Source organism: Atta colombica, unplaced genomic scaffold (genome assembly GCF_001594045.1).
Source record: "Atta colombica isolate Treedump-2 unplaced genomic scaffold, Acol1.0 scaffold288, whole genome shotgun sequence".
Taxonomy (NCBI): Eukaryota; Metazoa; Arthropoda; class Insecta; order Hymenoptera; family Formicidae; genus Atta; species Atta colombica.
Window position 1 is genome coordinate 203,313 of NW_017259390.1, and position 14,043 is coordinate 217,355.

Consider the following 14,043-nt stretch of genomic DNA (forward strand, 5'->3'; position numbering starts at 1 on the left):
CAACAAATTTCAATCTTATGCATATATATTGCATTTTTACTAGTATATTGTATTATGTTATACAGTTAAGATACCTACACTGAAAAAAAAGATTGGCTGCTGCAGCAAATTAGATGGTAAATATGACATAGCATTTTAAAATTGACATTTGCAGCCAATTTTTTTCTTTCAGTATACTATTAAGAGATACAATAAATTCACAGCACAGAATTCGCAGTAATATCGCTGCAAAATCTCTGCAATATTGCTATAACTTTGTGTAATTTTGTGCTGTAAGAGAAAAACGCAAAAATAATAAACCTTAAGACTTCTGTGTGATCTGGGTGATAATTTTAATTTTCTTTTATTTGACATTTTCAAAAGTTATTTAATCTAGCTTTCATTTTTTAGATTTTTAGAATAAGGTTTTAAAGAAAACTACCTGGGATATTGTGGTCATCTCACTTATTCAAAAATTAATTAACTAACAGTTATAATTGCATCATCCGCGTAACGAATGATTGGTCCAGCAATTCATTAGACAAATCTCCACGACGAGAGTTAGCAGAGCATAACGATACGCGCTCGTGGCTCGGTAACGAAGTGAATTCGATCATCGAGCGTAAACGACAAATCGTCCCGCAAAACCGGAAGCTGATCATTGAGCTGGTGCACGAGGACGATCCGGCTTCCCCGATTTATTATGCTAAACACTTCGGTCCCGGGTGTCGAAGCGTGGCAGAAACGAACAGCGTCAAGTCTTCCGGATCGATATTTTAACTAGATTAATGCCATCGGCGTGCAAAATCTTCTAAATCGACGTTAATCTCGCGGCGCATCCTCGTGCTCGAACGCAAAGTCTTTAATCATTCCGGGAGTTTCTACCGACTTGTCAGACAGCTGCACGTTGCAGAGTTTATTACTGATAAAAGAGAATGAGCCGAGTAAAGGGAAACAATCTGCAAACGTTGCCGTGTATTTTTTACGATGCTTCCGGTGGCGCGTGAATAAACGCGTATCGACATTTGCATTCGCAGTGAACTCTATTTCATCGCGGTCTTGTATTGTATGTATACGTAAACGCTTGCTCGGGTTACAGCACGTTGGCTTAGCTTAACGCACGTTCACGCGCGCGCTTAGTAGCTTATTATTCCAAAACACATAATGGACCGAATACAGTGCCTTATGCTCTGGCACACGTGATTCGTCAGTAACAAATTCTCTCTCGCTTATCTTGTCGAGAGGCACGATATTACGAGGTATTACCAGTAAATAGTATCGTGTAACTGCTGTAACACGATCGCGAATGCGATATGAGTGAGTGAGCGAGTGCTAACCCGAAGATTTGTTGAACTGCGTCGTATGACAGGTTTTACGGTCGAGCGCGAATATTTACGATTATTACGACGAAATGTAACACGGACCATTCGCGTTAATTAAAAAAAAAATAATAATAATAATAAAAAGGAAAAAGAATGTGTTGATCCTCGCCGGAAGTTCGTGCGGGATCGGAAAGATTATCGAAATTAATCGCACTCGCCTGATTACAGGGTCGTCGTTCCGCTTGGCGTCGCGACGCAAATTACAAAAGTTTCACGCGAGCGACGAGAGAACCTCGTCAACTCTCTTCGCGTGGGGGGATTCTTCCTAAAAACCCTCCGAATTATTCAATGCCGTAATCCGCGAGCGTCGCTTCGTTAACGAATAATTCTGTCCCGCGCAATCAGCGCAGTTCGGTCGTTTTTGCTAATTAACCATCCGCAAAAAAAATCACTAACCCTCGCTAAATCGCTAAACGCGTCATATCCCTGCTACTTCATTATCGAATACTTGTCAGAGATTCAATGAATGGATTGAAATGAATGAATTGGAAATTATATAAATTCACACTGAGAGAAATGATTTTGTTATAGAAATAAATCAAGAGAAAATAAATGTGATATTTAAAAAACGATGGATTAGTTACTATTGCAAATTAATTATTTCTCATTCGTCAATATAACAAATAATCAAGTGTCACTTGCAAATAAGAAGCTCATATATAGAAGTCAGACGCAGGGTCTCAAATAGATCGTAAGAAGTTGATCAAGTATTTTCTCTATATTTGATTGTGATTGATCAGTTTCTTACAACTAAAGACTCCACGATTATCTACGATTTCTATGTAAACGAATCTAAAGTCTATCCAAAAGATTAGATTCTATATAATTTGCTGCTGTTAATAATAATTGGTTGGTGTATATAGCAGACTAATAGCAATCACAACAAACCAAATTATTTATTGTCACACATATCATTTGTTAAAGGTACTGATGATTTGTTAAATTAATAAAATCCTTTCTCTCAGTGCACAAAAAATATTATCAGACACAAAGAATCTTAATCGAATACATTTTTTACTCATGAGAGATTCAATATTAATTTCTAATCAATTTATTATAGAAATATAAATCTTCCTTTGGTAATTAAGAAAATCGGAAATTGATTTCCTGCCACGAAGTAATGAATTTTATTTCTCTCCGCCTGAGATTTAAATCGCACTACGCCATACACTTTGTTACGTTGATTTCATTCGCAGGCGTTATCCTTATCGACGGCAAAAGAGTCGATTCAAAAGGACAATCTTCTTTAAGGATTGTTAAAGGTAGTTTGCCTGCCTGTTACACAACTGCCAGTCGATCAGTGAATAGATGGACGGGGGTAAGATGCGCGCGAGTAATACCTCCGTTGTAAACTCTCTCGCCAGCCGATCGCGACAAGTTTCGATCCGGGCGGCCGGTGAGGGCAAGCTCCATAGTCTGGCGAGTGTGAGAAAGATGACGAAGGGTGAGCGAGGTACTTTCCGCTCGAAGAATTTCACAAACGAAACCAATTTCCTGCCATGCCGGTCGCGAACCTTCGACCTTCCTTCTCGTTCGCGCGCAGCGGGTCACGCCGTGGAATCCGGCATTCTCCGATTCTCTCGTCTCCCTTTTACCCTCGAAGTGGCACAGCATGAGATTGCGCGAAAGACATATTACCGAAATAGTCGCACGTGCACAGATAAGAGATAGCGTCCTGATATCGTACGAATGAATGGGACTGATGAAATTGAAATACTGCGCGTAAAATCGCTGTGATTACATTCGATTGGAATTTCACAAGACATTAAACATCGATTGATTATGCAAGCGACATCACGTTAATTCATTTAATCTTAACGCTTTCATATGGTATTTTAACAGTGTACGCTGTAAATTAATTAGGATCAATAATATCCCATATAATCTTCGAGCTATAAGCAATTAAAGTTAGTCAATGGTATAGCGTAGAATTCAAGTCCCTACCTAAATATATATATATATATTATACGTTTTGATATGTTACTTATACTTATTATAGGATTTCATATTAATTGAACTGATATAATTAATTTTTATTGCTCGATTTCCCATTTCCTCGATTTCACATTTTAAAATATAAATATTAATATTATAATTTCTTTTTGCATTTTACAATACATAACTATTTTGAGAATACGAATTTGAGAAAATATGAATATCATAATAAATTTTAAACAAAATTCGCATTTTAGAAATATAATTTATCTGCTTGTTACACTTTTTTTAATTCTTATATTTCTCTTTATACTTTTTACTTTTCAAAATTTACTTAAACAATTAAATTTAATCAATTAAAAAATTTAATCAATTATAATATATAAAAATTTTATAAAAATTGCTCAAATAATAATATATATTACATCTTCGTTCATAACTACTGAAAATCCGACCTATGTATAGAATGCTTAACAAAGAATGTGGTGTAATAATAATGTTTACTAGATCTTCCCTTTGCCTTTTTAAAAATCGTTGTTAATTTTTGCTGAATTTACACTCAGAATAACATTCAGAAATAATAATTTAAATCATTATTTTATTTATGAACGATAAATCAACGGAAAACTACGTAATATATGCCAACGTGAAATATTAATATTATTTGTCATGAAGTTATTTATTATAAAGTGGCGAATTTACAAAATGTTACACATTTATTCATAATATTCTTATTTTCTCAACTTAATACATTAATATATATTTATTTTATATCCACCAATATTCTTGTAGATTTCATCACCTCTTTGATTAATAGATAATAATTAGACTCACCGATACGATGCGCAGCAGCGAAGTGTTGCATACATCAAACTACAAAATGTACAAATATATTCAAATTAATTCTCAAATAATTAATACAGCAACAGATAATTGCTGCATGTGTAAAGTAATTATTAATAATTAATAAATAAAATAATACATGATAAATTATTACTCACCACACGGTTGCTTCGCCGTCGCCCGACACCACCCCAGGCCTCTCCTCCTCCTCTCAGGTTGCTTCGTTGCACACGTGCACACAACATTCCCGAAAACGCGGTTAATTAATTACGACTGAACACGACCGAAATAATTATCGGAGTGCGACAATCGTACAACACCTCGCACGGTACTTGCAACGTTAATCATACGCTTTCATCTATTTAAGAACATTACACTTGAATTCACGTTTCGTGCATTATCTCATGTTCCAATGTGAAGCAACTTCGATACGTTGATGAAGTTTGGCACTTACAAGTATTCGACGTGATCGCGTTACGAGAAGCGATGCGTAACAGCTACCTGCTCGCTCGAAAATCTCCGTACAAATGAGCGATAACCGCCGACCTTGTGTATGCAATGTCACACTGAGCGCCGGTAAACAAATGCCAAGGCCGCGCGCTTCATCGATTATCATATTTAAATATTATATGAATCTAACGTTTTTTATAAGACGAATTTCACGCAGAATTTTCTCTCTTACATTTGCGATTTCCAAATTGAGCTATTATCGCTATCGTGACTCTAATGCTTTTTTTGGTAAAAAATAAAGTTTATCTTCTCATTTTAATCAAAAGTCTACGTACATAATTTATGTATACTAATTAATATTTATAATATTATTCTTGTTACCTTTCATTTCAACAATATTTGCGTTTCGAGAAAAGCGAAATTATTCGAATTCATTATGAAATTAAATAGAAAATGTGAAAAATCTTTTAAATCTTGTTTTCTAGATTAAAATTATGTGTGTGTTATTTTATTACTTTCCAAAAAATTCTAAAAAGGAGTATTAATAATAGATTAATTTTTTCCCGATCGTACTAAACAAAGATAATTTTAAATAATATTATAAACTTAAAATCAAGCAAGCAATGCTCACTTCATATCGACGCTCGAATCTTCGACGAACCACGAATGACTAACTGTCCGAAAATCGCAATGTCCGAAAAAATGTTTACGTGCACATTGCTTTGCGATGACCGCTCATTATTGAATCCGGCACTCCCGGCACTCCCGACGCGTTCGAATCCGAGATATGTTTTTACGAAATTCGAAAGACGACGGCAACTTCACGCTGATGCTCGGAGCTTCGACGCACCAACTGTAACGCGATTCGACGCGACGCAGTAGGGCGGAATTCAAATTGCGTTTAACCATCACATATAAATTTATACTACGACAATTATTCACTGCCAGATTTAACACTCCCGATGTGCTAAAGACTTGTTCAAGACGCTCGGAGATCGTAGCAACTTTATTCCGACTCTAGAATTTCAAAAGATCCGACGCACCAACGATCAACGGCTCGACCAGAGCAACTTCACACAGTTTGCAGGATTGATATCTTGAAATAGGAATTATTTGGCGTTTCGCACGTACTAATTTATGCTCCATGATCCTTCAATACTTCTAATAATACACTACAGGAAATCAGGAACTAGTAACCGCGGCACTTCACTCCGATACTTCGAGCGAGCCAACGGTCCGATTAACACGAATAGATTCGTACGCATTGTTCCACGACAATCATTTATTGCCAGATTTTATGTTCCCGACACTCCCGACAATCCTACGACACTCACTTCTCATACAAAGCTCGTTCTGAACGGAAAAAGTACGCACGAAACACGGAACGACGCGAAACGCATCAAATACGTACCGGCGCGTGCCAGGCAGTGCCGGGTTGCCCGGCTAACTGACGCTGTGATGCGCAATAGACATCGTCATCACGACGTCATCACGTTGCGTCGTACGATAATCATGACCGTTAATATTTTCAAAAAAATGGTCGCGGTGTTTTCGCATTGCTAAGCCGTGCATTAATTAACTGTTACCATATTTCTATTGTCTTATTCTGTGATTTATCTTACATATCAGATAGTGGATATGAATGTCGTTGATTGTTCATTTATACTTATATTCGAATCTGTTCAAGCAGAATAACAAGTTATGATATCAAAATAACTCCAAAATAATTATTAAAAGACATTTTTCAATTATTTCCAATTCATTTTAATCCTTATAGTACACATTAGTATTTGCATTCTTAATATATACATTTGGACATTCGTATTCTGGCTTAATTTTCATTATTTTTATAAATATATATAAATTATTAAATTTTTATATAAATTGTTGATAAATTGTTGTAACTAAATACAGTTAAATATTTTTGTTTCAGAGTTTTGCATTTTTATATGAAACAGTGCATTTCATTAACTATATTTAGTTACAACAATTTATCTACAATTTGTTATGAATATATAACTGCACAAATACTTTCTAAAGATGTCAAAATATATGTAAAAATTGTTCAATAATTTATATATATTTGTAAACGTAATGAAAATTAAGCCAGAACACAAATGATCAAACATGTGTGTTAAGAGTGCCAAAAACTAACTATAAGGGTTAAAATGGATCGGAAATAATTAAAAAATGTCTTTTAATAATCATTTTGGAATCATTTTGATATCATTTTGATATCATAACTTGTTTTTCTGCAGAATATAAGTATAAATGAACGATCGACATGTCGTTCACATCTACTATCTGATAAGATAAACCATAGAATAAGACGATAGAAATGGTAACAGTTAATTAACGCACGGCTTAGCGATGCGAAAACACCGCGATCGTTTTTTTGAAAATATTAACGGGCATGATCATCGTACGACGCAACGTAATGACGTCACGGAATCTATTGCGCGTCAATTCGTTGGGCGACTGGCACTGCCTGGCACTGCCGACGCACAATAGACTCTGTGACGTCATCACGAACATGTGTATTAAGAGTGTGTACTAAGGGTTAAAACGAATCGGAAATGATTGAAAAATGTCTTTTACAATTAAAAAAAAAAACAATAAACTCATACATATAATTCTAGAGTAATAAAACGCGCGCATGAAAATATAAAATATCATTAGCTAACTTTAATTGCATATATAACTCAGTCACTACTCACATTTTCATATTAGGACTTTCTACTGTAATTAGTTTTCCTGAAGCGGTGTATGGGAACTGTGAGCCTTCCAACTCCAGACAAATAATCAGGTAAATTACAATTGGAATTAACCATTGTTAATGAAGTTGGCTATAAGTTCAATTATCGGGCATCCATTAATTCATCAGAAATAGTCCTTTAAAGCAGTAATAACATGGAATACTAATTTTCACTATACGACATTGTATATATTGTGATGCACTATAGAATCATGGAATACAAAGCGCTGATAGGACATGACTATGCAGCAAGGTATGTTCTATAATGCCGACTTCCGAGAAAGAGATTCCATGTAAAAGGGATTCGACATACCGGAAAAGCTTTCTCGAATTTTCTCACGTCACAGTACGAGTGTTACGATACGGAGAAGAAAGAAAGAGAGAGAGAGAGAGAGAGAGAGAGAGAGAGAGAGAGAGAGGGAGAGAGAAAGAAAGCAAATTATGCAGTATCTCCCAACGAATGGGCTGCACAGAGAACGAATTAAAGCAGAAATTTCTATTAAAACGTAAATTTCTATTTCTATGCGAATTACAAGTTTGAGTATATATTCTTTTAGAATGTTCGCTAGAGACGTATTAAAAAGGACGCTCGCTATAAAATTTTCATTTTAATTATCCATCTCTCGAGTTCCGCGAGAAAGTAGCGATGGTAGTTAACGCTAACAAAGTGTCCCCTTGTACCGAGATAACGTAGCGGCGAGACACATTTTTCGCCTCATCGTGAATTAAAAAAAAAAGCTCCAACGCGACGGCAGTTACCGAGTTGAAACTTCTCTGTATTGCGTCACACGGCATTTTTTATTTTAATTACGTAGCTCACCGTCTATCGTGAAGTTGAATGAACCGCATGTTAAATGTCTGTTTCTCACCTTCGTGATATGCATCATGGCAGAAAAAAAAAAGAATTTCACTTAAAGAATCTAGTTGTTGCAATTGACAAATAACATGTTTATCACAGAGATGGAATATTATAATATAAATTGAGAAAAATCTACAGAGTAAAAAAATTTTTGTATTTGTGTTAAAACCAAATCTTGTTAAAATTTTTCTGTTAAATATATATTCAACATTAAATATATATTCAACATTTTTTAATGTTAAAATAATACAATTTATGAGTAAATAAATTACGTATTTTAAAACGTAAACTCTAACATAAATGAATAAAATATATCAATTTAATATATTATAAATGTTAAGTTTACTTAACTGCGTTAATCTAATATATAAATTTTAAATTTACTGAAAAAATATGCTTCTACAATTTGTTTAAAAATTGTTACATTTTAGTACTATATTTTTTCTGTTAAATTTATATATAATATTTGTTACTTCCAAATATATTCAGCTTATGTTAAATTAACACAAAAATTTGAATGGACCGTTTGGGACATGTGAAATGTTGAATTCAGCACAAATTTTTCAACTGTGTAAAATTTCTCGAAACATTTTACATTTGTTTTTTTTTTCAAATTCTGTATGCTATTCATTTTATCATTGATTTTATTTGATTTCAGTATTCGGTTGTTCCGTGAACGAGATCGAATGAAGAGAGGAGAAACGACTTTTATTGTGCAAATCGCATTCAGATCGCGAAGAAACATCCGAACGAACTTGATCACGTGAAGATCAAGAGTGACGCGTTCTCGAAGGGCAGCACGTGGAGAAGTCTTGTGCACGACAGAAGTAAATTTCTTTACCTACATACCAGATAACATTCCCCGTTATATTGAAATTCAGCGACAGCACGCGGCCGATGAAGCGACTAAAAGTACTCGTCGGTGAGATATACAACGAAGAGAAGCTCAAGACGAGGAGGTCGGCGTGAATCGATATATCGACACGGGCCATTTTTTTCCTTCCTATAAATAGCCAAACTACGCTCGCCGGATTACGTATATAGAGACATGGCTCTGTATATATTGTCTCGAATAGATTAAAGCGTTGCCGCTACCGGCTTCTGATTTACGATTGCAGATACCTCTTCCCACGCATAGATCTTGACGTTTTATTTATATATTTCCGTGTGCGTGCCAAGAAACAATAGTCCTCTCCGATATTTTTATCAAGTAACGACGAGATGTTTTATACATGGAAAAGAATTCTCAATTTTCACTGAATTGATACGAACCATCGATTCACGAGGGAAAACAAAAGCGATAATGGCCATTTACGAAAAAGCAATTACTCAGGAATGTTCTACTGATAAAAAACAAAAAGTTAACATCTCGTTTAGCGATGTAGATGCGCGAGATTACGAGAGAGATATATATATATTTCCACGAGTTGTAAATAACGAGAAAATTTAACCAAGTTGCTAATTCTATTTTTTTTTAAACGTTATTGTATACGAGAAAGTTGCTCCGATCAGTCGTTTCGCGTAAACGGAACAAATACGGATGAAGTGCACGATGGTAGATATGGAGAAAATATGAAACAGATATATTATTCGCGTAAAAACTAAGCGCGTCCTACTTTACGCTTGTTGTCCCCCGTTGCACTCCGATGCGCTCACTCGTAAATTTATGAATGATAAGCCGCAAACTTTACAACATCATAACTCAGTCAAAATTGCTCGGGGAGATGAGCGAACTTTCGGCATTTCTCCTACACACTACATACAAGTGGCTATTTAAAGAAGACTCTTTAGTCGGATTTTCTTAAACCGAATCGTATGTCGCGTGAAAGATTCTGAGAAAATTTGATCCTATCTGGGAATTATTTAACGTGATCAATTACAGTATGTTACAACAGTTATAAAATGTTGAAGCATTGTCGAATTTTGCAATAAAAAAATTCTAAGTTTTTTAATAAATCATTTGAATAGAATACCAACTAAATATTTACTAAATATAAAAATATATTTATTTGATTTAACAATTAAAAACCATTAGTTCGATCTAACAATCATTTTTTTTATTAAATATTTATTTACTGTCTAGTACTGTAAATATTTAGAATTTACATTATTTAAAATATTTAAATAAATATTTATTAATATTTAATGTATTTTTCTTTCTGTACGTATTTTTTTTCTTAGTGTTTATAAGGAAAGAATAATTTTGCTGAAAGTTTTAAAATTTTAGCCAGATATAGATCTGAAAATAATATTGTTGAATCATCAAAATAATTATGTAGAAAATTCATAATAACAAAAATTTTGATATTCTAGCAACCAGCTTTAACGTCCTATTTTAATCTTTCAACAAAATTATTTTCAACTAAATCCGTATCAAGCGAAATTTTTAAATACTTCAATAAAACCGTTCTTTCCGTAGATAAATTATTTCACAATACAACTCAGCTTTATAAGTACAGGATATAAAATAGATATATGACGAAGCGTCGGAAACGCAATAACGTGGGTATTAAATTTCAGAAAAGAGTAGAAATGAAAATCGAAAGATTCGATTAAAAACGATCGAGATGTGATGAAAATTCATTCCCGCGAATATTCCCAACTCGTTCGTTTCGCACGATTCACGAACGAAAGACGAGAATTGCGGCTGAATCGCTACCTCCCTTGGACAATATAAACGTAGGTTTCAAGTCGCTCAAGGGGCCCATCATTGTACCGCTCGCTCTATCCCGACAAGATGCAAATTTGCAAGCCCCGTTAGGACCCGGCCGCTGCTTTGAATCGCCATACGAGCCCGGCGCTCGTAAATCGCAGGGATGGCGTTCTCCGTTTCTATCGCCGCGCGCCGTTCAGGTGCACACAACAATGCGCCCACGTTGCCGTTGCCGAAACCTATTTCAGGAATAATGCTCGCGCTATCTGTGCCTGATAGGGGCGACAGACTATGGTTCGTCCGTAATAGGCATCCCTGAGTAATTCTCCTGTGTGTCTCCCGAAAGGCATCCGGCGTGACCTACGAAAATTGAAGTTACGCGGTGGACCGTATCGAAGCGGATCGGCTTGACTCTGCATGCCCGCCACGTCACGCTTGCATTGTTGTTCTCGGTTAACCATAGGGACAAACGAATAATCTCAGAACACACGGCGGTACTCAAATTCGGTCGGACGCAACCGCGAGACGCACAAGTATTCGATGTCTTTCGAAAAAGAAAAGAAGAAAAGATCTTGACGGATGAATATGTAAAAAATCTAGTGCGATTGCTGGTGTTTGACTAAGAAATTACCTTGTTTGCTTCAGGATTAACTTCAACAACAAGGACACTTCGTTTTATGAAGAATAATTGTCTTGAATGTTAATTGCAAGACAAAACTCACACACACACACACACACACACACGCGCGCACACACACACACGCACGCACGCACGCACGCACGCACGCACGACGCACGCATGCACGCACGCACACACATTCATATGTCTATCTCGAATCCGAAACGTGCAAATTTTCCTTTCAACATTTAAAAATTTTTTGTATTTTCGTCCTGATTTGGAAATTGTTAAATATTTTTTTGTAAGATCAATTTAATATTTTTTGTAAGATCAATTTTATATAGCGATGTGAATTGTTATTGTTGCTGATACTGCTTGCATTTTTAATTGTTAAGTTAATAGAGTGATATAACTTCTTTAAAGAATTTTAATTTTCTAGAAAAATTTTGCAAAATTCCCTGATCTTTCCCTGATTTCCCTGATCATTTTCAATTTCCTTTACACGAAAATCTCCCGATTTTCCAGATTTCTAATTTTGTGGCAATCGTGGTAATCTTATTTATATAGACGTCTCGGAATTAAATTTATCCTGTGACAGTATTTAGTATTCATTCGGCCGGTATTATATTACGCGGAGAAATGATGTGAGTGTCAGCGTTAGCGCCTCGCCTCGCAGCGAGTAGCTCGATCTTTGCTTCTTAAAGTACTGACCAGCACTGATCGTCGCGAGATTAAATGTAGCGTCGTTCTCTGCCGCGCATAGTCGTATAAATGTACTTGAGGATGATAACATACGAGCTGTTGAGACGAAGCAATGAGCCACGGCATATCGACAACGGACATTCCGTCGGATAGCAACGGTCTTCGACCTGTACCATCATCCCGCCTACTTACGGAAAGTAAGGCCGCGCGGCGCCAAATCCCTCGACGTCGTCGAGTAGAGGAGGCGCAAGAAACGAAGAAAGGAGGAGCGGCAAGAACGGAAGAAGGGACGAAAAGCAAAGACGAGCTCACCGGCAGCCGATAGTAACGATGGCGTAGCGGATCTCTCTCTTGAAATTGCGACGTCGTGAGTCACTTTGCATGAGAATAGTTCTTACATTGTCGGGCCAGATGGTATGATCGATTTTACAAAGTGGTTGGAAGGGGCAATTTTTCTTTTGTAATACTATGTCAACTTTTGGATCGACACTGATGCTAGTCCAACGGAAACGAATACGATTATATCTTATCGTAAATCTCGAAGACTGTCAAAGAGCTTAGTCGTTAGGTACTTTATTATATGTAAAAGTTATCGTATAAAAGAATAAACTATGCATATAACAGTAATATATGTGAAAGTTTATTGAACTCTTTCACGATATGTCTCTCAGAACTAATCATAATATATTATATATCATAAATATAAATGCTCATCGATATCGTTCCATAAATCTTACGGTTAATCGTATCATGCATTATTAAATTAATATGCATTAATGTGCACATACCTAATAATTATACGCACTGTTCAGAAATAAAATATTGATTTTACGAAGTAATATTTAATATAACCAATATCACTCTTTAAAATCTTTAGTGGAATGGCGAAGAGTAATAATTGAGTGTAGAAAAAGAATGGCTCAATTGTCAATTTTTAAGAGCGAGATTTCACTCTTTAGAATTAGATTTTACCCCAAAGATTTTAGAAAATAGAGATTTATAAATTATTACATCCACACTGAAAAAAATACTAAATTTTAATAAATACTGGTTTAAAAGGTTTAAGTAAATATTTATTAAATATAAACATATATTTATTAGATACAAAAATCATTAATTTGGAAACTATCATTTTTTATTTTATATGAATAAATTTATTTAGTTAATACTATATCCAAAGAAATATTATTGAGATTTATTTGAATGAAATGTTTTTTCATTGCAAATATCTACAGTATATCCCTATTCTGTGCATCTTTGCATGAGTTACAAAATATTCCTGTTCGACTCGCAAGAACGTAAATCATCACGACGATTTCTAACGGTTACAATACCTCGGTTCGCTCACGCTCTCCAGACGACATGAAACGATAGTTTCTCAAGCCGGCGAAAAACCGCACCCGAGTCAGTTCTCGGTAAATCGTCTCGGATTTCCCGGCATATTTTCGTCCCTTTTATTCGCACTCTATGCTTCCTGTAACTTTATGTTCCTTGAGACGAACATCGCTCACCACTCGGCCCCGTATTTCTTACGCCGCTCATATTTTTGCCTTTTACTCATGTTTCGAGGTTCCCGCGACTTGCATATTCGTCGCAAAGTCGTTCCAGTGACTTTTGCAAGTAAATCATAACCGTATCTTCGTCACTCGCTTTATTTTTGCAAAAAAAACGATTGTTCAAATACGTGGCTGGTACTTTACTTATTTATTGCCCATTTAATCCCTGATAAATCGCGATAGCATTTTATAGAAAAACATAAGATTTTTAATTATTTTATTGCACTTATTTAGATATATATTTCTTTAAATAAGATATATATTTCTTTAGATAATTAAATAAGATATATATTTCTTTAAATAAGATATA

General features: G+C 35.3%; 1 protein-coding gene across 16 annotated transcripts in view; it reads right to left on the reverse strand.

Moving 5' to 3' along the window:
* LOC108689963 (collagen alpha chain CG42342) overlaps window positions 1-14,043 on the reverse strand; it is a 168,321-nt gene that overhangs the window by 102,864 nt on the left and 51,414 nt on the right. Inside the window, exons 1-2 of one of the 16 annotated variants that reach the window (XM_018196977.1) lie at window positions 4,298-4,346; window positions 4,131-4,169 (exon numbers count right to left, since the gene is read on the reverse strand). The exons of the other annotated variants lie outside the window; for them this stretch is intronic. Of the exons in view, the coding sequence (XP_018052466.1) occupies window positions 4,131-4,161 (31 nt within the window). The 5' untranslated portion in view covers window positions 4,162-4,169; window positions 4,298-4,346. Of the gene's footprint in view, window positions 1-4,130; window positions 4,170-4,297; window positions 4,347-14,043 lie in introns of those variants that run through there. 16 annotated transcript variants of the gene reach the window in all.